Raw genomic sequence first — 26,754 nt, 5'->3', positions numbered from 1 at the left:
TATTACTATTTAAATATTTTTTAGTTACTATTAACAAATTGGAACATCCAATTTTTTCCCCACTATTTTAGGGCACATACCTCTTTCACACTGGGGTCCAGTAAAGCCATATGTGCAAGCACATCGGTTTGGAGCCACACATCTCCCTCCGTTTAGACATCCATTTTCACAGACAGCTGTATCAGAGGGAAGGTAAAAGCAATGTTTATTGAGCTATTTCCAGGAAGATATGAAGGTTTGTACTTAAAAAGCTCAGGTAAACTTAGTAAAATGGTTAAAATGGTAAACAGAACGGAACTGGATACTTTGTTTTCCAGAATCTACTTATGATATTTTCCCATTTCCTGGCCTCATTAGTATTATGAGCTCATCTTTTCAAGGGAGTAAAATATAAACACAGTAACAGTCACAGCTTCTCTGACCTCTCAAAGCCTTTCTCTTTGGGATGCCTAGACAATTCCATAACTCCAAAATAACATCTCTTTCAAACTTTCAACAAAGCAACACTGATATGGTAGAGACTGCAGACAGAAGGTACAGGAAAAAAAATCATCTCCGAATCCTCAATTCTTTCCCTACTCTGAAGCAAATTTAAAAATTTATTTGTTCTTCTACCACAAAAGAGGAACAATGCAGTATTAAAGGGCTGTTTGCTGATGTTAAATAATTCACGATATTAACTAGAACAGCAAAATGTCATCAATATCTATTTTGACTACATTATTCCAAGATACACTTTCCCTGTATGATGCTGCCAACAGAGTCAGAAGCCAGTTTTCCTCATAAGGAACTCCAAAAGAAGTTGCTCAAAAATAATCATAAAATATAACATTTACATGAGAAAGAGGGGTTTTAAATACATTTTTATGCTCATTGAGTAATATTATTCTTTGTTCCATTTTACATTCACTTCAGTAGAAAGGTTTCCATTTATCCTCCTTTATCCACTTATTATCTCACAGAAAAGGCAGAAATACAGTTCTTAATCCTTTCACCACATGATCCTCTTCCAGATTATTAGGGTAAATTCCTCGTCCCACTGAAGTTCATGTAAAGTGTGCCATTGGTTTTGACAGAGCACAAAAGGTTTTCATTAAATGAGCTAAACACATTTTCTTTGTCAGACCAATAGTTCACTAGATAGCAACATGACAGCCCTGGTTAAAAGCAGTGTCTACATCCTTATTTGAGTTACTTCCCAGCATTCCAGCCAAGCAGAGCAAGAGACCACCAGACTCAGTTTGGGAGAGATTTCAAGCAGCAGATCCAGGAATGCTGTTGGCTCAGGATTGATTGAGGAAATCAAAAGTATGTCAATCAACTCTAATGAGACAACATCAAAATGAGCAAAATTCCTATACAGTATGCTAAGTCTGAAGCAAACCCCTGAAATTAAACAAGGCTTTGTATTAAAAAGCTTAATACTGTCGGTAAGATGGAAACTGAATCCCATGTAAATTCTAAATATATGCCTACTGCTCTAGTGAGTGGAAAGCCCCGAGGTCAATGGGAATTATGGTAGTGTGAGAACTACAGGATCAAGTTGTATCCAATTATTATGAATTCACATGATGTTTATTTTAGTAGTCCTGATCAGAAAGAATTCACTCAGCATTCATTATAAAGTCATGTGTTTTCCTGTAAAATTCCACTGTACCTGATCAAAACCAAGCTCAACACAAGTTGAAATTCAGTGCTAAAGGTTGCCCGATCCACACACCCAAGAATTACTTAAGTGTACCCAGTATCTACTTTAATAATAGCGTACTTACGCTGTCCACAGTGTGTTCCTGTATATCCCTTCTGACAGAGGCAATGGTCATCACTGCAGCTACCTCCATTCATGCACCGGATGTTACAGTGTTGTACTGGAAAGAAAAAAGATTCTCCTCAGTTAAATCAAACCAGTCAGAAACATTTAACTACCTGCTAAGATATCTTTTTTATTTTTAGGAATTGATTCTATGAACTAGAAACCAGTATTAGAAACCAAGGATGTGTATTTTAGACCCGATACTTAAGTGGTAATAAGAAAACAATATTGATTTACAGTTTATAAGGAATATAGGACAGGAAAATAGGTGCAAGAATTTGATACCACCCTTATTCACTGAAGTCAACATCATTTCATATGAGCATAAATCCACAGAACTTTTCTCCTAGTTTGCCATGCTGAGAAAAGCCCATCAGTAAAAGAACTAAACTTCTGGTAGTTACAACTAAGAAGAAAGGAAGTCTTATCATCTGGGCAATGGAGGATGGAAGTATTAAAGGGAAGCATATAAGGAAGCTCCTGAAGACAGCCTGCTTCTACAGACATGTGCAATACCAGAAGCAGATCTGTCCAGGTGGGACTTTTCTTGCACCCCATTTCCACAGCAGCCAGCAGCAGGTTTGTGTTTGGGGCTGTGGAGTTCACAGACAGCATTTCCCCAGAGCCAACACCTTCCCTTGAAAGCAGAAGAAACAAGAGAGCAGCAGCTTGCTCTCCTCAGCCGCAGCCCTACCATTTATACTCACTAATATGCACCTGAAGTCCCATGCCAGTAAAACATAAAAGTCTAAAAAATAAAAAATAAAAAGTCTAATAAAATAAGGACAAATACATTGTTTAAGTAGTCTCTTCATTGGGCACAGAGAAGCAGGCAGACCTCCCAAACAAGTGAAATCCTCCTTACAGGTCCTGCTGTCTCATACAGCTGTGAACCAGGGCACTCCAGTAAGCAGCCAGGAAATGGTTTCCCTCTTAATGGGAACCACATGAAAGGCTCATCCCCAGATAGGATTATGGTCAGATCAGCATTTCAGTAGGTTGTGATGGAGCACTGGATACCTACACCACGCTGTCTGAAAAGCTCAGGACTGAAAATCAGAAATCGTATGTCCCGCCAGAGCCTGTTGCTAGCAAGTGTTAAGCCAACCACTGAATTCTTCCCATCGCACAAAGCCCGTAAACATCATTTGGCTTTTTACAGTCCAGAAGTATGTGAATGGAATTTTATTTTTACTTTCAGGTAAAAGTAATGATTTTAACTGTATTGCCTTCTATAGCAATATGAATCCACAAAACAGAAGTTAAACATGCAATGCGAGAAAGGATTTAAAAACAATCTAACATTTAAAACACTCGTACTCTTAATTCTTCAATTATAAAAGTTAAAACTGTATCTTGTATTTCATGTCTGTCTAATAGTTATGATACATCTTTGTTCTACTTTGGATGTGCTTCAGTACTTCAGGCAACAAAAATGTACTAACATTCCTCAACAAAAAGTAAAATTGTCTGCAAATACAGAGTGAATATCTGGTGAAGATTTTTGGACAATGTCCTAAGTAGGTCAGAAAAGGTGTATAGTTACTTTAAAATGTGTAGTTCAACTTAGCTTTATACAATCTTAGAAAAACAGAGGGGATTACAAGAAGCATAGGAAATGATATCATCTGTCAAGCAGGGAAGGAACTTAAAAACCACAAAACTGATTTCAATTAGAGCACACTATGCCAAGAGCTAATTTCCATTCCCACATGAAGACCAAAGCCATTTAAATAGTTTGAACTACATTCGAGATAAAAAGGTTAACAGTAGCTTATATGATGATTTTCATATTATTTGTTCAAGTAAAAGTAAAGTCTATTTCCCCATTTTGGGATAAGGAGTGGTTTTACACATAACACACACACACAAAGTTTCCATAATTTGTCTTGCTGCTTCCTAAAGGAACTTTTCCAAGGTAAAATATTTCTTCCTCCTTCTTAAACTAAAATCATTACAGGAGACTGCTGGGACACCCAGTCATCTTTGTTAAAATGAGCCATTCAAATCAGTAAACTTTCTCCCAGGCAAGAAAATCAGTAACATACAGTCAGTAAACTGCTAATTTTCTGCCTTCTTTTGAGGGAATGTTGAAAATTGTATTTCCAAAATCATACAGACTATTCTGAAATATTATCCTTCCAAAAGTTTATAGAAACACATGCAAAGGCTGTCTAGAGCTCAGATTATGATTTTAAGACTGCATTTTTGAAAAGTAGCACATTAATGCAGGTCCAGAGTCTCTTTTCTCAGCTAAATCAACAATTCCATTAATGTCAGTGGAGTTATTCCAGTAAGTGAAATAACCTGTTCCAAGGTATCACACTGACAGACACTCAGGAGAAAAGCACAGGAATTGCCATAAGGCTGGTCAATCAATGCACATATCTTTGCCTAAACTCAGCATGCTCAGGAGATGTTAACAATATTAATAAATTATTGGTTTTAATCAACTGATTTTCTCTTTCACATCCCATTTGTAAACAGTCTGCACTGGAAACTTCTGAAGTCAAAACAGGAATGACTGCAGGAACACAGCTTTATAAACCCACAAAACAGCCAGTGAGACCAAACACATCCACACATGCTTTGTGTGTGGGCAATGTTTGCATTGTTTAGCAAAGCGAAACAAGCAGCTCCACGCTTGAGCGTAACAGTTCCTGACTTTTGGAATAAATTCTCAGCAAAGCCGAGTAAAGCCTGCTTCACACCAAGAGCGCTGCGACACCACAACCGCTCCCGAAACATGCTCACCAAGCAGATGAAGGGTAACCCACACGCTGTCTATTCTGCGATTCCAACCTAGAAATCGTGAGGTGTGAGGGTCTGCGACCATCAGGAGGGACAACCAAGCCAAGGGCGCCCTGCAGGTACCGTGAGGAAAGGCCGCCTCGTCTCTCTGTGCCACGGCCAAGGAAACGCTCCCAACCCCAGCCATGCATGACGCAGGGCTTTGCCTGCCAGGAGCTGTAAACAAGGAATGACGGTCTCATCGCATCCCAGATGCTCAGCAAGTTTTCTCTTTGAGTGACTGACTCAGGAGAGAGATGGCAACCAGCGCCAGGATGGGACGCGGGCTGCAGCCACGTGTGGGATACTGAGGAAAGCCACAACAGCCTTGAAATCTCTGGGAACATTTAAAATTCAAGACCTGTTACCACCTCTGACAGCAGCAGACCGTAAAGGAAGGGGCTGAGCTCCAGGTTCTACCACCATTGAAGGGTCACCACACCACTCTGAGGAGTGGGATCCCGGGGCATGAAGCTGAGGGTGCAGGCCCTGGCCTCCCCCCTGCAGCAACACGGTCTCTGAGGAAAACCTCGGTCCTCGGGCAGTCCCTCCGAAGCTGCTGTAGCTGGGGATCACAGCAAGCCCCATTTTGCACTCAGGAGGTGTAACCAACCTGCCAGGGGTGCAGACACTTGTCCCCACCAGCCACCAGCCTCAGCACCCTCCACAGCTCTCTAGAGAGCCTCTGCCATGGCTCCCTTCCTTCAGAGATGGCCCCATCAGCAAACACCTTCCTGTTTAGACCAGCCCAAGCCAGTGTGCCTAAAGCAGGTTGGAAGCAAAAGCAGTGGCTTGGCCCATAGCAGCGTCAGCTGGGGGTGCCTGATGTTGAAAGAGACACACTCCTCCTCCTCGTTCTCATACCCTCTTTCCCAGCAGCAACATGGCAGGGTTGCAGGGTGTGTGTGCAGCACAGACAGGGGCACAACCACAGCACGAACAGACACCACAGAAGCAGTCATGGCCTGGGTGGTTTGACAGGCAGCAGCGGAGCAGCCACCACAGAGCCAGCACAGCACAGGGTGTAAGATATCTCCTCAACACATGCACCTGCGACGCCAGAGCCAGCCACATATCAGGGCCAGAGGGGGGGGGGTGCCTCCACACATGGCAACCTTAGCTCCAAGCCTACCATAAGCATACCCAAAAACTCACTAATTACACAGAAATAACCACTAGTCAGCCAGCAAGTTCACTCATGTCAGAAAAATCCCTGCTGAGAAAACCACCGGTTGATCTTTCCAACCACGAATCAGATTCCCAAAGCTGACTCGTAACCAGAAAAGTCACAACACTGACCTGCATAAGAAAAGAACTTGAAGGCTTTGTTATGCCTTCCAATCTGCATTAATTGATTCTGACAGACAACCGGTCTATAAGAGCCACCACGAATTTGGTTTCTGTCTATGGTTGTACGTACTATAAAACCTGTGTCCATTACTGATTCCTTAAGTACTAAAAAAGCACGTAGCTTAAAATATCTGAAAGACAACTCAGACACGTATCTCATCTATCAGAAGTCATGCATTTAATCCTGCGAAACCATGGCATTGTCACTCATTTTTAATTTGCATTCTGAATGTGGAAAACATATCACTCTTTTGATTATTTTCTATTTTAATAAGAGTTTTCATGTTTTAAAAAATATATAATTAAAGTAAGCATGAATGCATTCCAACAGAATATTAACTGCTATCAATGGGAGTTGATCGTAACCCTTTGATGTCAATCAGTACTTTTAATTAATGTTTATGTTTACTTTGTTTCCTAATAGCAGATCCAAGTCATTGTGGTCTACTGTGTAAATACATATTCATGGATTTTGTCTACAGTGCCAAGATCAAATTATTTACAACAAGTATATGCTCTGTAAGTCCTAATGAGGTTCTGGGTCATAAACATTATTATACAAAAGTGCACAGAGGCGGTGGAGTCTCTCTACAATAACTCAAGACACTTGCTTTTAGATTTTGTTTAATACCTAAAGGTGATGCAACCACACACACAATACATCCTAAATTACTGCACTGATGAAACTCAATAGAAACTATTTTTTTTAAGCCAACTCCTAAGTCCAACTGTAAAGTGTTAATATTTCTATCTTGTACAGAAAAGCAACATTTAAAAGTGAGCAAACCTATGTAGCAATGTAAGGACAATAATGTCAGCATTGATTAAGTTTAGGATTAGCAGAATATTGTTGGAACGAGATGATCTTAAGGTCCTTTCCAACCCTAACTATTCTATGATTCTATGATTTATACCTAGGAGAAGTAATTGTCAACAACCAATACAGCTATGTCATACAGGTTTTAGAAGCTGCTTTACTAAAAACCGTAATAAAGTCCTGCACCCATTTATCTGCACAACTTTGATGAAGGCTAAAACTATGGGGATCATTGGTAGAATATTCCAGAAAAGAGCCATGAGAAGAACTGTAACTTTACTCACACTCTGTTTTTAAGTCTTGACTCATAAAATATTTCAGTGTGGCCTAAGATGAAAATGAGGTAATACTAAGGCCCACACACTCCTTTTACAAAGGTGCAAAAACATGTAACAGATGTAGGGATACATCTCTCCTCTGTACCCTGAAGGGGACTTGGGAGAAGGTCATACTTTCCTTTACTGGTTTACAGGATTAAGGCATATGCACCTGGTAAAACAGTAGCTGCAAACCATGGCAGAAATGCTACAACACACAGATTCGTGTAGCATTTTGCACTCTTCCTCCTTCCAGTAATCTCTGGGAGCTCCGTAGCTCCATACCCTCCTCACGCTGGCCTCTCCCTAACAGACATCACAGGAGCCTGTGAAAGGGGTCAAACTACAAAGAACAATATTTACCATTTTAGTACATGCCATTCCATTACATTCCACAGTTGTTATTGTTTTCCACTGTTATTGCATGAAAAAGATGCTAAAGCCACAAGCTGAAGTGGTCGGTCATGTGGGAAAATTCTTATCAACTAGGAAAGCAAAAAAATAGCAAGGTAAAAAAAATACAGGGGCAAAGCAGACCACACAGTGAGTCTGAATAGATATTCAGAATTAAAAGAATGACCATATTGCATAATATTACAGACCTCAGCTGAGCACATTCCCCACTGCATTCAGTTAATATGTTGTTTAGACAGTTATGGGCATCTGTGGGAACAGCTTCCCCAAAATTCTTCCCAGAAACTTCACATTTTATACAAAAATCTGAATCATCTATATTCTAAGAGACAAGCATCGAACTCAATTAAGAATACATTGGACTTTACAGCTGGCATCTCTGATACGAACTGAGATACAATCCCAAGCAACATCCTACTTTATATTAGATACTTGACCCATAATTAGTCATTGAGCTATCTGCTTCATTGAATTAATTTAATTTTACTTATTTTTTACTGGATCTGGGGAACCTTCCTTGAAAATCTAAAATCCAAACATTGCTAGGAAAAGTCATCTGTCTGAAAAATTTCATTTCCAAAGCATCTTTTCTTTTCTGATGAAAAGCTGTTCCACTTTAAAACTGTGACCAGTTCTGTACATCAAAGCAACTACAGAAGTATCATCTGAATAGGATCAGTCAGTAGATTCAGAGAGCCTGCCATGGAAATGCTATAATACTTGTAGGCCAATATATACATAATACAGCATCATGTCTACCTTAGTAACCCCCAAAATGGGAGCAGAATTACAAAACCGGTCAAATTCAGCCAACTGTCAACAGTCATCTCTCTATATCTTTACAACTTTTGTGCTGCATATGTGTGCATGCCAGCATTGAATAGAGATAAGGCATTTTACAGAAAGCAAGGAAGACTGGAATTAGTGCTACAAATTGGCAAATGAATATAGCTTTCAATAAAACTAATTCAGTTTTGATCTGGCAAAAAAGAGCATCCCCAATAGCTAGCCTCTGAGTCATTCTTCAGTTTCATCACAGGAGGCTACACTTTCTTTCCTGTGGTAAAAGTATGTCTGGTGACTCAGAGGTTATTTGTTTTAAACACTGACCACTGACCTTACATACCTTATTAGCTTCACAGACTCAGAAGAACAATATCAAAGACACAGAAGAAATACTTACTTGATTTTGAACCACAGGAGGGGGCTATCTGACCATTTGGGCATGTGCACATGTTTGGTCTAGAGCAAAATCCATCCCCACAGGAATGTCTGCAGATTGCTATAAAGAAAATATAAATGCCTTTAAAATATGTTTCCAAAACCCCAAACGCATAAAAAAACACAGATAGAAAATTCAGTACCATAAATACCTACAAACTCTTCAAATTGCATACAACAGATTCCAAAACATCTCCTCCTGTTCCATCCTCATCTCTCCAGAGGACAGATAAAACCTAGACCTTCACCATCTGTTATGAAAAGGTCTGGGAATGTGCCACAGGCCACTCTAGATACAGGGAAATTTCCGTGGAGAAGTGAAGCTGGTCCATTTTACCAGCCTACTCTTGGGGGAAGGATAGCACTGAGGCAGCAGTACAATGTCCCCTTTATTTCTGCACCAGACACACACATAAGCATAATAATTCCCATCTGACAGTACGCTGCCTCAGTACTTCTGGAGAGGGTCTTATCAGCCTTAGGCAAAGTGCCTTTAACAATTATTTCTGGTCTCCTGTACTATTACATGGGAATATGCACACAGCACTACTATTGATATACATATATATTTATATCCCTACATATATATTTCAAGGATATGGTCCAAACAAGCACAGAAAATGTACTTGCTGGCCTGATGCTGTTGCCTCCTTCTATTTTACTTAAATAGATTAACATATTCCACAGCTACTCGTTCCCGAGAGTCCACACACCCCTTGGATCCCTTTACCACAGACTTAAACAGAACATGTGGATGAGATTAATCCTTTGTTAAATACTGGTATCACATCACTGTATTATAGCCCACAGAACTTTTTACATTAGCTTAATATATTTAAAACTGTAAAGAAATGATGCGCAGCTGCTATTGAAACCATACAGAAACACATTTCAGTTTTGGTATACAATTAAAAATACCCTGACATAGAGGAACAGAGATAAACCTCACTCATAACACACAACTGGATTAACTTACGGACTATGCATTGGTTTCCACCAGGTAAAGTTTTCCATCCAGGGCAACAGTAAGCATTGTAACGTGATCCACACACATTTGGTCTGGAAAAAAAAAAAAGATGAATTCTTATTTTTACTCAGCAATATGTTTTAAAAGTAGAGGCATAAAAACGGAAAAAGTAAATCACTGCAATATACATTTCAATAATTAAATCTAGAAGTGTTGTATGTTTTTAGCAGAACTGTATGCCTTTGGTTGCTGGGTTTTTTAGGTAACATACACTTTCACAAATTTGAGATTACATTATACACATGAAATCAAATCAGTAACATCTGAACAACAGGAACAGCATGGGCAAACCTCGTCTCATATCACTCCATATCTGGAAAAGTAGCATACAGGGGGGCTGAGCAAAACTCCCATTTCAGGACAAAATGAGGGATCACACCCATCATCATTGGTGAACACAGAGGAAATCTATTGCTCTCTCAATGATAACTTTCAGGCTTCATGTCGCTTTCTCTTCTTTACTCTAAAGTACTATTACTTTCGTTTTGCCCATGAGCAAAACTATGTTCATATAACAAAAGAAACATGCCAACCATGAGATTAGCCAAATAAATGAATTAGCCAAAATATGTAAACGCTTCATTAGTAAAAAGTACTTACTATAAAAAAAAAGAAGTCAAGGATGTTGGTGTACGTAGAGAGATAGGGCCCTGTGAAATGAATGAGGGGCCCACTGCCCTTCTTAAATGATGGATCCATAGGGATTTTTCTTTCCAACCCATTCCCCTCATCCAAATTTACCCTTTCAAATGTCTGTATCACTAGAGTTTACAATGAAAGTCGACAGGATGTGACACTATTCCTATCATGATTTTATTGGTAAAAATAGAAAAGTTGAAACCATTTTATGCCTCTCACAGATTATAATTTTTTTATCATGTCCTATTTAATGCATCTATCCATGCAAGTAAAGCTAGTAAAAATAGCACCAAAAATGGGAAAATGTGCCTCCTTTTGTTGTATGTTTAATGTCAGAGGAAAATTTTACAACCTCTATTAATATTGTGAGCAATTACTCCATAGATTAATGCATCGAAAGCTAACTAAAAACTTCTTAGAAACTGCTTTATTAAAATATCATAGGCGGATTTGAGACAGATTTACAGTGTTTATTGTTTTAGGAAGGGGTTTCTATTATTGTTGTCCTTGGTCTTTCAGAAAGTTCTTCATCCCTAGTATTGCAATGTCTAAGTAAACAATAGTTACCTCATATAGTAAGGCAACTTAAGACAAACAATCTTGATATATACAAACATTTATTCATGCACATTTTCTAACTATCAGACTTTTACACTCTTGTATTTATTCACGGATCTGCATTATGAATGCAATTTCAAGTATTCTGATTATACCTTTGATGACACCTTGTCTTTTCATTAACTGCTCGGCCAGAAACTACTTAAGTCAAAGCAAACACTATCATTATCTTCCACTGGTTCTGGGCAATTACAAAGTGGTAACCAAACTGAATGAGAGCAACACAACTGGACTTGTTGCAGGGCCCTTTTCTGTTACAGACTCAAAGTCTTATTCATATAATTCCAATGTATTCAGTTTTAGTAATGTCAGCTACTTCCCTGCAGGGCTATAACCATGTAACTTTCCTAGAGTTCCCTGTTCATCAATGCCAAATGTTGCTCCACGATCATCTGCCAAGTAAGACTGGCAGGCAGACAAGTGAGATTGCTTTTCACCTTCTCCAGGCAGAAGAAATAATGGAATAGAAATAATGGAACTTATTAAGACAGACAGACTGGGTTTTTTGCTACCTGTTACAACCTACAGGCATAAACCACCCATTTCCAGTCTGGGTTGGTAAGAATCTATAAATGGCTAACCATAAAGTGATGTTTAGGTACTCTGTCCATTTTCAGTCTCGGCAAGTACATGGCTTTGGGGACCATCTGGTCCAAGTTAAGAGTCAGGAGCAGATTTCTGTGCCATGGGGAAACCCAAATTTTACAATCTGTTTCCAAAATAGGGCTCTGGAAAACACAGATGTGCCAGTAATCACGAAGTCAGAGACCCTGGAAGCCTTGAAGCTGTTCACAAGGTAGGCTAAGCTGTACACCCAACTCGGATGCAGCATGCTCAGCTTTAACATAGAAAAAAAAAAAAAGTCATCAAACTATACTTCCATGGAACAGTTTGAGCCTGACAAGTGCATTTTCCAGTGGAACACTTTTTCAGCAGAAAGCTCATGTCTAGCCTATAAAAGAAACTTATATTGAAGTCTGAACACTACTTCTTTGAGAGGGAGTGAGTGTTCGTTACTTGCGCCTATTTGTAAAATGTCTTTAAAAAGAATTAATTTTGAAGGTGAAATTCGTTGATATTTATGAGATAATCAGACATTATGGCAATAAATACCTATAAATAAATAAATTAAAGGGCATAACAATTTAGCTCATGTAAAGTCATTGAAAGCATCAATTAAATTGTAAAGGCTTTATCACGATACTTTAAACAGTTAGCCACTGTTGTGTTTAATAGAGCATACCTTCCGGCTGATATTATAGGCTATGAATACTAAAGAAGCATTTTATATTCTTATAAAACTGTTTTCCTGAACAGCACTACAAACAGAGTTCAGTTATAAAACCTGATTTGTAACGGTAAAATAAGCAAAAACGCATCTATGTAGCCCAAGCCAACTGTGGTGACCACAGAACCCTACTTTCACTCCAAAGCTCACAAGAGGGAGAGAGTATCTCAGGAACAAAGCTATTCCCACTGCAATTTAAAATAGACAGGTGTCTCACTTTAGAGTCACTTACAAACTTGTAAAGTATGAAAGGATTTTGGTAAGGGTATAGTGCCGAGAGACAGTAATAAACTTCCATCTGGAAATTCTGATAACTAACACTTGGGAGTGACAGGTCTGGCTGACAGCATCGGCATGCATCAAACTAGAAGATATTCTTCTTCAGGGACTATAGCAGGGAATCCCCCACCCCCCATTACAAAGTAAAGCTTTGCCTGTCCTTTCCACCTGCATGGGGATGGAGCCCACCAGCATCAGTCCCTTCAGGTGGACACCATGACGCTGCTCCAGGGCAGCGCTATGCTACACCCAGGCTGTGGCTGCAGCACAGCCTTTGCCTGCCACACAGTCTCAGATAAATGGTCTCCTTTCTCCGCAGGGAAACACTGACATTATTTCATGGGGAGGACCAACTGGGTCCATCCCTCCTTTGCTACTCCTGCTCCCGATGCCCCATTTCAGCATGGATAAATGGCTGCCCGGCTCTCCCGAATTGCACGCAATTACCCCGTGAGACCGGGGACGAATTTGTGGAGCAGGCACACGTATGTAGATGGATGGGAAGCAAACCATGATAAACTTGGCAGTGCCTTCTTATCAGATGTAACAGGCAGCAAGGGTACGTGACCACCAGACAAGAGAGGGAGGTGTTCAAAAGTTCCATGTGAAGCTGATGGAGGAACACCACCCAGCCCAGGAGCGGTGGGGGCATCAGCCACAGCCTTGTGGCTGTTCTCCCCAGGGTCCTGGCACAGACACAGCCTGCCTGGGGGTGTGCTAATTCTGCACATCCCCGCTCTGCCCTGCCTGTGACCCCTCGAGGAAATTACAGCCCTCTCCCGAAGAAAGCGCTGCCCATCTGCAGGCTCCCACGGGAGGAAGTCTCTGGCACTGCTGTGAGCAAGGCTTCAGGCAGAAAATCTGTCAGCAGCACTGCCATGCACCGGCCAACACTGGCGTAACCCAGGCTGAATCAAACACAAAGCATGGGTCTCAAATAAATTAGACACCAGACAGAGTGGGTAGAAAGCAGCTGAGAGTAGGAGAGACAGCTGATCACCAGTTACAGCTGAGCTGAGATGTGAAGAAGAGTTTCTAATCACTCACCTCACCTTTTCTCTCCTTCAAAGAACACACAGACTTCCTTGCAAGAAAATGCTTGATGAAGGATTGATTGCAATGGATAGCATATGTTTAACACAATATAAGGACCCAGGTTTCTAGCAGAAAAGATACAACTTGAAGCAACGTCATCAGCCAACAGTTATTTTTTAGAAGACTTTGCCTATTTTTCTTCTTAAGTGGGTAACACTGGTACCTGCTAAACCTGATTATTATTTGCTGATCATTTCCACACAGAATTGGAGTAGTGCTTCCATGCCTGCACTGGGAGTTAAAAAGAATGACAAACTGCACCTGAAATAATGGTAAGCTTAAAACTGTGGTTGTCTAAGTCTGAATATAGCCAATGTATGAAGACATAGTAGCTAAGGCTCTAAAATGTGAATAGGAATAGCTTCTACTGGTCATTTTCCAGAGACACACAATCACATCTATACCTTTTGCTGTAAAGCAGCTTTATGTACCTTCCTAAATTTCTCAGCATCTCAGAGTAAATGCTAAAAGCACAGAGTGGCCCAGATCTGCTGAGTCCTGTGGCACTTTACTGAGCTTTCCCACTGAATCAAGAATTTCCATCCTTAAAAATACTCCAAACCTTAGCAGATGCCGCCATGAGCAACCTGATTTATGTTCACCCTGCTCAGAGCAGGGGTTGGACCACATGGCTTTCCATGGACTATCCCCACCTAAATGACAGAAGTCAGGTATATGGTGGACAAATTAGAACTCAATACCAAAAGCATCTCCTTTTGCTAACACTGGTGCCTACCCACTCCTCCAGGGAGCAGCAAGCAAAGCAGAACTGGGAAGGGAAGGTCTGGTTCCCCATGGGATGCAGCAGCTAACAGCTAGGGCATGTGATGGGCAGCCTTCCCAAGCCACCTGCCACCCTGACACATAACCACTCTGCATATGACCTCACAACTTCCAGTAAGCACAGCCACAAACAGAAAGTGAACTATGTGGATGGGATAGAGCACAAAACACAGACACACATCTGCATTTAATGTGCGTTTCCAGGTACCCCAAATAATTTAAACAGGGTTTGCTTCTCTGCTGTTTAGATAAATTTTAGAAAACAGGATGCTCTTAGTCACTGCCCTTTTTTCATCATTCAGAGAAGATTTATTAAAAGGATTCTTGAAGCTATTTATTTCGATCACATAAAAAGAAAATCCAGGAAATTATTCCAGACTCTGTGAGCAAACACAAAATTTAGCTTCTATTATCCTATAAAGGATAAGCAAGCATTTTTAAGCAAACCAGGGTTTTTTATATCCAAAGGATTGCATTTGATGTACTCATTTTTACCATGCACTAAGCGAGCCTGATGTTTGTGCCATGCAGAGAGCCTAATATGATAACTATTTCTCACTCTGACAGTAGGGATACCGCTGTCCCAGAGTCCTGGCTCAGTTCAACCGAAAAAATAACATGCTGAGCAGCTCTACGGGTATCTTTGGCTCTGGCCTATGTGCAAGTCAAGAGTTCAAACTGACATGCAAGTTTCCTGCAGAAACACTGAACACTTTTCTAACCCCAACTTCCATCACACTGTGACAGCTAAATACAGCAATCCAACAACAGCATTTGACATTAAGTGAATTCTTCCGCACTTGCTCTGAAAATCTGACTGTGTCTTTCGCAGGGACAGACTCATCTAACCTGACAGCCAGGCATTGTTCTTATTCAGAGCCAGGGACAGACGCGTTTCTGGCTCATATTCTCTCATTGTTTCACTTGAGAATGCCAATGGGTCCAGTTCAACACCCGACCCATGTGGCTGTATAAGACATGTAAAGTACATGTACACCAACACAAAAACTATCTGTTAGGCCAGGCCAGCACAGCTGGTAAACAGGAGGGATCCAGCACATACTTCCTTAAAACAAACAAACAAAACTACCAAGAAAAAGCAAGTAACAGAAAACCCCAAAGCACATTCAGCAGATAAGAAATCAGTCTTTCTATCTTGGTGGCACTAAATAGCATCCCACAGGAAACAGATACACCTGTGGGCTAGGCCAATGCTTAGCTCTTAGTCACTTCACCTGGGGAAACAGTGTACACCTCCAGCACCACTTCTCACATTCACCATGTACCTGTTGATGGCTATTGGTTAAGGTGGACCTCTAACAGTCTCCCAAGATAAAGCACACAGGCAAACTCAGGACCTCTGCCAGCCCATGCTGTGCACCAAGCAGAGCGAGCAGCAGCGCAAGGACTGTGTGGGGCACACTGGGCAGTCAAGCCCTAAGGCTAGCCAGCTGCTTGTCCAGGCTTTCACAGAGGCTGCTGGGTAAACTGGTGCTGCCCACTGTCCCCACCTTGGAGCAAATGCAAGCACTTAGGGAGTCTCACAAGGCTGAATTTGTATCGATACTTGTCTGTGAATGCCCTTAGGTATTAAGCAATCCCATTAATTTGTATTTTAAACTGCTTTCCCTTAGGCTACTGGAAGATTAGTTTTTTTATTTTGTAAGACAGAAGCATTTCTCCCCCTCCCCTCACAACACACTGTGTCCTACTCTCTTCCCTCTCTTCCCTCTCTTCCCTCACAGTGATTCTGTGTTTGCAAAAGGGCGGTTACCAGCATGTCTATCATAAGGCAACAGGAAAACCCTGCTGATACAGAACCCACTGTTTTAGTGCACCTTATCCCTAGCAGCTGCTGGTAATACACTCTGTATACAGGGAAAAGAAAAAGATGAAATATCCGAGGGAAAAACAAAGGAGAAAAGAAAGAGGGGAAAATGTTCCTGAAAGGAAAGAAATTTTAGTTTGAAACCTCAGCTGAACATCACTGGATATTCTGATGTCCTCCAGCAAAACGAGAGAGAGGGTTTTCATCCTCTTAAAAAAGAGGATGAAAATGATTAAGGCTGTAGACAAAAGAACTGTGGCTTTCTTTTGGTATTTCTGAGGTTTTAATGGTCATGAATCATTTCATAAAATGAAAAGTAGAAAACGAAAACAACAGATTCTCCAGCAAGTCAACATTCAAAGTATTCTTCCAGATAAAAGCTGGAACTCCTTCATACTTCAGGGAAGATCTATAAGCAAAACCAGAAGGCACAGGTTTTCATTTAACAGGCTACATTTTACCTCTCAATATACCTGCCAAAGATGAGCCCAACTTCTTTAGGCTCTTTAAATGCAACAAAACCAAATTATTCTTCTCATGCCTCTACCTGCACACCAACCTTGGCATGGGCCTTAAAAAAATTAATAAATAAAACCAAAGTGGGGAAGTCAGAATGGATGAGAAAACAACGAAAGGAGACATCCACAATACAAGAGCAAAATGCTACAAATACATTTTCCAGCACAGTGTGATGGTTAATCAGAAACACTCCAGGCCACAATTGTTCCATTCTACAAAAATATTTACTGAGTCTGGGGAGCAAGACCAAAGTGACACACATGTATCTATATCCTCTTCATCTGCAGGGTTCCGCAGGGAGATGAAGAAGAGAAACAAGATCGAAGGTGATTTTATTGGAAAACAAAAAAGCTAATGATTAATTTCTTCCTACTTCCATAAGTAAACTTTCCAAGATCCCTAGCTAAAGTCTGAAGTAGAGATGGCCACCTATTAGCCAATATCTACTACACTTTTACCAAGAGTAAGTTTCCCTGCTGATTGATGTGCCTAGATAGCTTGGGTCTTGTGTTCTGTGTCGTACTATTCTAGTAATCACAAGCTGCCGAGTCCATGAACGTATTTAAAGTGACCTTCGTCATAACCTGTATTGAAGTTCATATATAAAACATTCAAGTTTGCAGGATGGAAGCTAAATGACAGTGAAATAGACTGTCCTAAGTGAGCAGCACTGCTGAAAAACACACCACAGGAAACAAAAATAAGCATACAGGAAAAACAGAAGCTGCAGTTTTATTCAATAAGGATCACTGTAAATGAAGCTGACAGATGGACTGCTCCTGCCAAACCCTAACCCAGTGATGCTCCCATTGCTCCCAAATAAACTGAGAGCAGCCCTATGCTTACCTCAATTCTGCATCCTCAAGCCCAGTATAGCCCCAAAGGTTCTGGCACAGCAGTGTGAAGTTGCACACAGTGTAGTAGCTTATGTAGTTAAGGTGGCAAACATAAACCAGATCAGACTGAATCTGGTGAACAACTTTTGGAACCACCACTGAACAAAATGTATCCTGTGATGGCTAACAAGAAGGGAGAAGTCTACTTTCATAAACCTTAAGTGGGCTCTTGATAGAGGAAAGTGCAGCTGTGGTTAGTATCCCAGGCACATGCTGGAGGCTTCTTCTGCCTCCTCCAAACAATTCTATCTGGAAGCCTGCACTGCAACCTGCAAATTACTGTACCCTGCTACAACTAGACACGCTCTGCAGGTGCTGTTCTTCCCTCCAACCCTTTATGCCTCCAGTTTCTGAAGACCGTCCCCCCCTTAATAGAAGTTCAACTGAACACCAACAAACTGGCATCAGAAAGTTGAAGTCTCCTGAAAGACAACACAAAAGATTAGACGATTCCATCATAAATCCACAGCAGAAAATGATCACACAAGGAAACAAAGCTCAATCCATGACATCTCTTATTTTCTGAATAAGAGCTGCAGCATAAATCTGTTCCTAACCTGCCAAGCAATTAAGTCATAGCCACAGTCAGCCTTACATAGGACCCCTCTGGGTGGATGTGGCAAACCCAATGTGAAATCCTCCATACACTCTGTACACAAAGTACAAACCCTCACAGGCCGGCTGTGACCTATCCTGCAGCATCTGGGTCAGCATATCAGGCCAGCCTGAAAGAGCCAAGAGCTATGTAGACCAAAATAAATAAATAAATAAAGTAATAAATAGAAGAGGAGAGGAAAGGAATCCAATCCTACCATCCTGATCCTCAACATGTCATCTAGGCAAAACGGAGTCTGGTGGTAGGAAACCTGCTTCGTCTGGAGTCCCCCAAGCCAATTTTACAGTACCTCAAGAATGCTGCTACACTGTTTATTGTGGCCTTTTTCCTCTGTTTGTTCTATTTTTGACTTACTATCATCAAATGGGAAAAAAAAAGCATTTCTCTAATACATTTTTGGGGAGGTAGTGGTCTGATTCAAATTTCAAACAACAGACATGTGGCACTTCTAAACCATTTGTGTTCAGCTACAATATAATATGAGAAAAGATCACAGAGAGAAGACAGGCTAAACAGTTTGTAACAGAGTCACATGTGCCTAAAACACCAGTGTAAAACAGATTACAGCAATACCCACCAAAAGTCTTAACCATAGGATAATTTCCCACTGGCATACCCAAAATTAATCGAGTTCTAATCCTGCCCTACAAACTACGTAGCCCCAGAAGCCTATCCCTATAAATTATAAACCAGAATTGGGATTAAAGCCATGCTTTTTAAAGAGATCCTGTCCGAATGACAGGATTTGGAAATCTAAGTGTAGAGTACAAGGACTAAGCCTGAAGATTATTTACTTTTTACTGTTTTCCTTTGGGCTGAAGAACAACATGGAACTATAACAAGAATGCTAGCACGGGAGCTTTGCATTGCTACTGGCTCTAGATAAAGCAATCCAGGGCAGACTATTACCAGACAGCTTTCATTAAATGTGTTTTAAAAAATTCCATATTGTATTTAAACAAGTATATTACAAAACATAACTAAAACCTATTGTGGTAGCCAGGAGAAGACATCTATATGATGAGAACTGAAAATAGTGTGTTATTCCCTCTTTAAATATTAGCCCTTCAGCAAGTGTTAATAACAGCTATTGCCAGTCACAGAACAGATTCTGTGCTGGCTTCTTGCTTGATTCTGTCTGCTTTCCCTGCTACTAATCCATACATCTTGCTCCCCAGAGAAAGTCACACCTACATCAAACCGCATCATGCAGTCCTACTGAAAGAAACATGTACATAAGTCACAGAGCCAAGACCTATGAACTCATTTCACTCTAGAACCAGATGTCCAAGGATAATGTAGTTTGCCATCAGCAAATAAATTCAGAGGACAGAATCTTAACACTATGCGTGGCTGCCAAGGACTTCAGGTTTCACATCAGGATGCACTGGCATTAAAGTTCTTCATCCTCCACATAGACTTTACCCTGTAAGATGCAGAGGAAGCCAGGTGAGTGCTCCAGCACATGAGGTATTAAGCATCTTGCCTCTATTTTTAATTAGGATTTTTATTCCCAAGTGTTCAGGCTGCCTCCTGCTCAGAAAGGGACACTGACAAGGTGTGGCAACAGCAGCTGGCCAGAGGTGTGTAGGCCAAAAGCGGTAAGAAAAATGTTTGCGGTTCTTCAGTATAAACCAATATTTACTGGTGCAGAAAGTCTGCTTTTCTTCAGCAGGCTCTTAGTGGTAAATATTGGTTTAAAATGAAAACCAGAAGCCTTAATTATATAGTTGAGTACTGGAATTATGCTATAGATTTATACGATTTATTTTATTTCAGAAGGCAGTGATGCATAAAAAGGGTCAAATCCAACCAAGCTTCTCCATGTAAGCATACTGGTAAACCTGTGGACTTCATTTAAGATGACCAAAAGAAACTGGTCCAAAAAAAAAACCCATGCAACCCCCTATTGAATAGCTTTACTCCAAGAGTTCTATGAATCATTCTGGAGCCAACTATTCTGTTCTGCAATATTCACTATCATTTCAACTTAATAAAAACAAAGAAATTAAATTGTTCTTGCACAAATGCATTTAATTAGTCTCTTAATTAGAGTCACATCACAATGCAGCTATCTGGACGAAATTTTGGTTCTTTTAAAATTTCTGCTGACCTATTGGTTAGGCAAATAATTGCTTTCTTTGACCATTATACTGAGAAAAGACTAATAAACACAATAAACATTGCTTAAAGTATTATTAAGTACTGACTGAGCCTCATTAGAGTTTGAGGTCTTTGTCTAGCATCCTCAGAAAACGGGAAATCCTAATTAATTCTAAGATCTTTAAACACAATACTTCTTGTACTCAGTCAAGTACCAATCAAATCACCAGCAAATCTTTTTTGTTTACTTTATATTCAAATGACAGAAGCACATATAAATGGTTGACTTCAAGTACATTGTGTTTACAAGGAACTTCCCATCCATGGCCAGTTTTGTAAGGCTTATTTCTTCAGAAGTTGATGCTATACTTAAGACATTTAATGGTGTCTCAGTAACAGCTTATTATTTTAACTTGCTGAATCACAATGGATTCCAGCAACATGAATGGAGAATCTAGTTATATTTTCAAATAATTATTGCCTTTATTCTGATTGCTTTCTGATCACTTAGAAGCACTAGCACATAAATATACATTGTCTTAGACCAAACATTACAAGGACTACATTGCTAATGGCTCCAGAGCTGGAGCAATTTAATCTACATGAGCAGCAAGCTTGAAGTCTTAAAATAAGCACATAAAAGGCACTTCATGATTTCTAATTATTAAACTTAAGATATACTTCTAGATCATGTTATATGTTCAGACAGCTCACTGCACAAACAAGGAGGCAGAGGTCATAAGGACAAAAGCAAACATCTTCTGCAATCAACAGCTTGCAGTAAAAAAATGTTAAGTGAGAAAAATAATGAAAAATGAAACGATCTTAGAGTTCTTCATTTTAACATACAAGACCAATATGCACACTAAGACTAGCCTCAGTACTTTTAAATGCTAAGAGGCTTTCAATAGTCATTACATTGAAATACACATGAAGTCTAAATGTAAAGGGTTTTCTCCAAAAACATATCCCCTTGCTTCTTACAGAGCAAGAGTTCATTGCAAAAAAGTCCTAGTCAACTACAATAACATGAAAATAAAGTTTCCCAGCATCTGTTATGACTTGTGTTACAGCTCTCAGATTCCCAAATGTGCTTGTACTGATGAACAAGTTAAAAAAACAGTATGTCTTCTTGTGAAATCATATTTTTAGTGGTTTAGCCCTTCAGTAACCATGAATTCTCCCTGTCTAATGCATATACAGTTCCTGTACATGCAAAATATGTTTTCCATCTGGCTTTCCAAAGAATTAGTTCCAACCTTGTCTGCTGAAATGACAATTCTTTTTACCCATATTGTACAGTTCAGTACCACACCTAAGGAAGTGTTTCTAAACTGGAAATATCCAGGAGTATTCATCACCCAACAGTGATCAAGATGACTGTGTTAACGATCTCCGGCAAACAAGTTGGGAACCCTACCCTCAGCCTCAAATGAGAGTTACAGAAAAAGGTCTAACATGTAAGCAAACTAGTAACTTGTTTTGTCTTTACTGTATATTATTATATCCTTGTCAAGAACCTGCTTCCCAAAGGCACTCTTTCAGATTTGTGATATTCAAAATTATTGACTAAGATATAAAATACTTAAAATTTATATTGCCATTATGTCTAGATTTGCAGAATTTTAAGTAGATATGTAACTCATAGATAATACACAATAAATCATTGCAAAGTACACAAATATGGAAGGCTTCTGTTAAACGTAAGAATCAACTCATAAGACAAACTACTTACACTAATCCATTTTAGATTCCAAAAATAATTAACACTTGAACCATCACCTCTTCATGCACTATTACTACTGTCTAAACAGCACAGTTTTAGAGCAACAGTTGCATTCACCAAAGACACTTTATCCCTAGCTAATGTGCCTCTAACTCCCACAAAGTCCGTTAAGTCAGCACACATGTGCTAGCTGGCATACTCTGTCCCACTGGTCAGAAAATGGTGATTTTCACTTTCTGTAATGAGAAAGTTTATTAAAACATCCTATAAAATAAGGCACCTTCTGAGAAATATTTTTCCTTATCATCTTTTACTGTTTGCAATTAGTCCTACAAACTTTACTGTACATCCTCCTCACCTCCTAGTTTTTGTCACAAGAAGAATCTGCTTTGTTCAATATTTCTCTTGTGACTAGGTATAAGGAAATGAAATACAGAATCAGACCCTTGAAAAAAAAAAAGAGCTTGCATCCATTTTTTGCAACATGGTGACCTAAAAAATCAGCCTTTTCCAATCAGGCAGCATAAGAAAGTGCCAACATTGCAATTCTGAATATAAATAAAAAGTACTATACAAGTATGAGGAAGTTACAAAGAAACTAAAGCATATACACCAAGGCCTCTAACAATAAAGTTATAACAGCTCCTTTTTGAGGAAACCAGAAAAAGAAAGAAAATAGCTTGCATCCCTTACTGAAGGATAACTACCTCCATATCATGTTTGCTACAGCTGCCCTCTGCCTGATGACTGAAAAATCTGGCTATGGGCTGAAAAGGTGCATCGGAACACCTGAAATAGGAACCCCCTTTTTTCTGCCAACACTGCAAGCTTTTCCCCTTTACAGAGAACTACATTTTCAACTGCACACACATGCAATGTCTTTCAGCCAACTTAAAAACATACTTTTGCATTGGAAAGGTGTTCCATGAGAACTGGGAAAAGTTCACCTGATACAGATTTACCCTTTAAAAAGAAACAATTTACTAAGTACATACAACGTGTCATAATGATTTTAAACTTTTATATGCCTGTAGATAGCTCTGATACAAAAAAAAAAAAGGTCCTTCTTCTTCCCCTCTGATTTCCCCAGGTCACAAGCAACACCAAATAAGCAAAGTCGGTCCGCTTGAGTGCAGGAAAGATGCACATCTCAAAAAGTTTAAAGTGGTGATGGAAGAGGGCAGCTAATGGAAAGGGCACGCTGCGGTCTCCGGGCCTCATCGCTATTCTGCTTTATGCAAAGCAGAAGTACGGGACGCGGGAGGAATGCACACGCCCGCAGTGTGCCTTTAGCTACGGCCTTCCTAGAAACTAAATTTGCAACCTCCGAGCTGCAGCGGCTTATCCTCTCCAAGCATCACCCGCCAAAGGCGAAGTAAGGCTGCAGCACGCAGGGGACCCAGCCCCGCGGGATGCTGTGGGCAGCGCCGGCGCCCCCAACTCACCCTGTCCCTCGGCAGGGGCAGCCCCAACGGGGGATCGGGGAGCTCTCCCCCGCCAGGTCCCACCGCAAAGGGGCAGTGGACATGGACGCACGGACACACACACATACAGCTCTACGCGGCTCCCCGCACCGCGCACCCCGGGAGGGCCGGCCCCGCACTTACCCTTTGAGCGCGTCGTGCCCGCCGCCGCCCTGCCCTCGCCTCTTGGCCCGGCTGGCCCTGCTCTCCTTGGCGCTGCTCACCCCCTCGGCGTGCCCGGCGGCGGCGGCGCCCGCCTGGGACATCCACAGCACGGCAACTCCCAGGGCGATCCCCAGCAGGCGACCCCGCCACATCGCGTCCCCAGAGTCCTCGGGCTGCGACCGGCCGCCGCCTCCTCTCCGCCGCCGAAGTGCGCCGGTCCCCGCCGCCCTGTCTCCGACCAGCCTCTCCAAGGCGAGCTGCAAGGGGATAAAAGGGAAGAAAGGGGGGGAGTTAGGGACCGAGAAAAAGCGGGCGCGGCCGCTCCGCGCCCCCCGGCGCCTGCCCCCGCGCCCCGGCGCCGTCGGCCCCCGGCCAGCCCGGCGCTAGCCCGGCCGGCGGGAGGCGGCGGCCGCGGGAGATGGCGAGGGGCTGCCCGGAGCCGCGCGGACTCTACCTTCCCTCCAACAGCATCCGCGGGGACTCCCGCTCCCGCAGCGGGCAGCCCGCGGCAGCCGTCACCGCTCCCGGAGCCGCTCCGGGACTGGAAGCACCTCCCGGGCATGAGCCCTCCCCGGCTCCCCGAGCCGGGCACCCCTGCGAGCCGCGGCTGCAGGAGCGCAGCGCCCGGCCGGGGCGCGCCGCGGGCAGGGAGCCCCGCGCCCAGCCCGCCCGCCCCGGTGAAGCCCGCTGCGAGGGGCGCGCACCCGCTGGAGCCGCCGCCGCCGGCTGCCGTTCCCGCTGCTGTTCCAGCTGCGGCCGCTGCACCCACCGCTACTCCAGCTGCGGCTCCAGCTGCCCCCTCCCTCCCTCCTTCTCCTCCTCCTTTTTCCCCTCCTCTCTCCCCCCCTCCTCTTCAAGTATCGCCCATGCAGCACTTTCTCGCGAGAGAGAGGTGAATAAAAACGTTCCCCCCACCCCCGACCCGCCGTCCTGGGGGTCCGAGCCGTGCCCGCGAGGCGGATGCGGCGGGAGGGCCCTGTGAGCCCCGCAGCCGGTCACCTGTGGTCGGGCAGGGATGCGCTGCCCGAGGGGCACGCAGGGAGCCGCGCTCCTGCCCGGGGGTGAGGGGAACGCTGCGGCCGGGCAGCGCCGCCTGCTCGGGCGCCCCGCGGGTTCCCGGCGCCCGCGGAGGCAGAAGCGGTAGCGCTGTGGGCTGAGCAGCGGAGTAAGCGCGTAACACAGGACCGGCGGGGAGCTGAAGGAGGTGGACTCCTATGCCTCCGTCTAAATACGTATATACACAAGCCCTAGAGGTGCAGCATTTCGCATCTAGATAACGGCTTAAATAAAAATCAGAATAGTATCCGTTTCCCTTATAAGGAGAAACAGCATCGATGTTGGCTTTACCTTAGAGGCTGCTGCAGGATGAAGAATACACTTTCTAGGAACTAGTATGGCGCAGACACCAAGGCACTGAGCTGTTCCGTACCTACTTCTAAATCCCTACAGCCAGCTCCAGAACAAATGCATGCCTCTTTCTTAGTAAGGAAAACAAACAAGAAAAAAAAAAGCCCTGCAGTTTTTACTTATGCTTTTGGAATGATTTGGAAATCCTGAAGAGCAAATTGCTATCCCACCCCTTGAAAGGTAGGAAGTTTTATACTTGAATAATTTGGGGTGAGGAGAAGACAGTCAGTAATTAGAAATCAAACAGAGAGTATATACTCCAGGCAAGTAGCTCTGTACTAGGATTATCCCATTTCAACATACACAGAGAGTACAAAACCAAAAAAGCCTATTAAACTGAAAAGAGAAATGCATTCTGCTGCTCCTCACTTACAAATATTTTGGCAGAAATGCTGGATTTCCTAATGTGCAGGTATTCTCATTTCTGTTACTTTCAGGCAGGTTCTGATAGTGAAGGGGACTGTGTTATTGAATTCAGCTGCACAGTTTTATGAGCAGGCAGCTGACCACCCATGCACAGCAGCTTCCAAACCACCTTGCCCAAAGATAAATGCATGGTGTAATGTGAACCACTAACTCAGTATGAGGGGAAAAAAAAGGAAGCACCATGTAAGATTTCCTAGTACCAATCTGTGTTTACAGCTGAAATGTAACATTGACACAAAATGTGACAGATGCTACTTGAAATACATAGTTAAATCAATTACAGTAATTTTTATATTGTGTGTAAATATGCATTATCCTTCTAAAGGTACATAGAAGTATTTAAACTAGTACAGGAGATGCTGTATTTGTGTGTGATCAGCACAGTAACAGCAGTGTAATAATTTTGGCTGATTTTTATCATCAAGCAAAGTGGTGGATTCTGCAAATTACAAAACAGTCCATTTGACCATTCCAATGGCACCATTCAAGAATTTAATCTGAAAACTTCCAGACAGACACTTAATATACAGGTGAAACATAGATGTACAGTGAAATACTATGAGATACTGGCACAAGAAAGGAGTAGTTTGATTTTTCAGTTTTTCTTGTTTGTCTACCACAGATAGGAACTATTTTTTCTCTGCTTATGCTTGTTGAAGAGAAAACCTAGCACTGGACAAAGGATTTTGTATTTCTTTTGCAGTGGCAAATTAAAATTGCTCAGAAACTAAAAGAGACCAGGATAAAGGTGGTAGCAACTGCCCCTGCTATTAAGAAATCTCAGACATGCTGTACATTGATATACAATTCTCTTCCTTCACTCTTACCTATATGTACAGCAAAATCTAAACATTTATTTAGTAAATGTAGAAGGTAAATATGTTCAAACCAAGCCACTGCAAAAAAAATGCTGTTGGATGTTTACTAATTAATTATGTTTATGATGTGAAGATAGAATTTAGCAGTAAACAAAAGCGAGTTACGAAAGGAATTCTGCGTTACTATTTACTCAAACATTCTTTTAGTGTCGACAGTTTCTGTTTCAACCGCTTTAGTTTTCTGGATGAGCTACCAGAAAAATATCCAGTCTATGTCACAGGTTAATGGGATGATTCTCTCATATCTTTTAGGACATTTTATGACATATTATTTGA

The 26,754-nt window shown here is 41.7% G+C and overlaps 1 protein-coding gene across 2 annotated transcripts in view; it reads right to left on the bottom strand.

Annotated features, from left to right (window-relative positions):
- Window positions 1-24,561, bottom strand: part of FBN1 (fibrillin 1) — a 152,137-nt gene extending 127,576 nt beyond the window's left edge. The window contains exons 1-6 of one of the 2 annotated variants that reach the window (XM_057396830.1): window positions 24,472-24,561; window positions 23,747-24,024; window positions 9,699-9,781; window positions 8,685-8,783; window positions 1,773-1,868; window positions 81-176 (exon numbers count right to left, since the gene is read on the bottom strand). In XM_057396830.1, coding sequence (XP_057252813.1) covers window positions 81-176; window positions 1,773-1,868; window positions 8,685-8,783; window positions 9,699-9,781; window positions 23,747-23,919 — 547 coding nt within the window. In that variant the 5' untranslated portion in view covers window positions 23,920-24,024; window positions 24,472-24,561. Of the gene's footprint in view, window positions 1-80; window positions 177-1,772; window positions 1,869-8,684; window positions 8,784-9,698; window positions 9,782-23,746; window positions 24,025-24,221; window positions 24,345-24,471 lie in introns of those variants that run through there. The other variant, XM_057396838.1, reaches the window with a different exon arrangement.
- Window positions 24,562-26,754: the final 2,193 nt, after the last annotated feature.

Source organism: Pezoporus wallicus, unplaced genomic scaffold, assembly GCF_028554395.1.
Source record: "Pezoporus wallicus isolate ANWC-B61680 ecotype Strahan unplaced genomic scaffold, APGP_CSIRO_Pwel_v1 contig_3952, whole genome shotgun sequence".
Classification (NCBI taxonomy): domain Eukaryota; kingdom Metazoa; phylum Chordata; class Aves; order Psittaciformes; family Psittacidae; genus Pezoporus; species Pezoporus wallicus.
The sequence above is the reverse complement of the archived record's forward strand: the minus strand, read 5'-3'. Positions and strand labels throughout refer to the sequence as shown.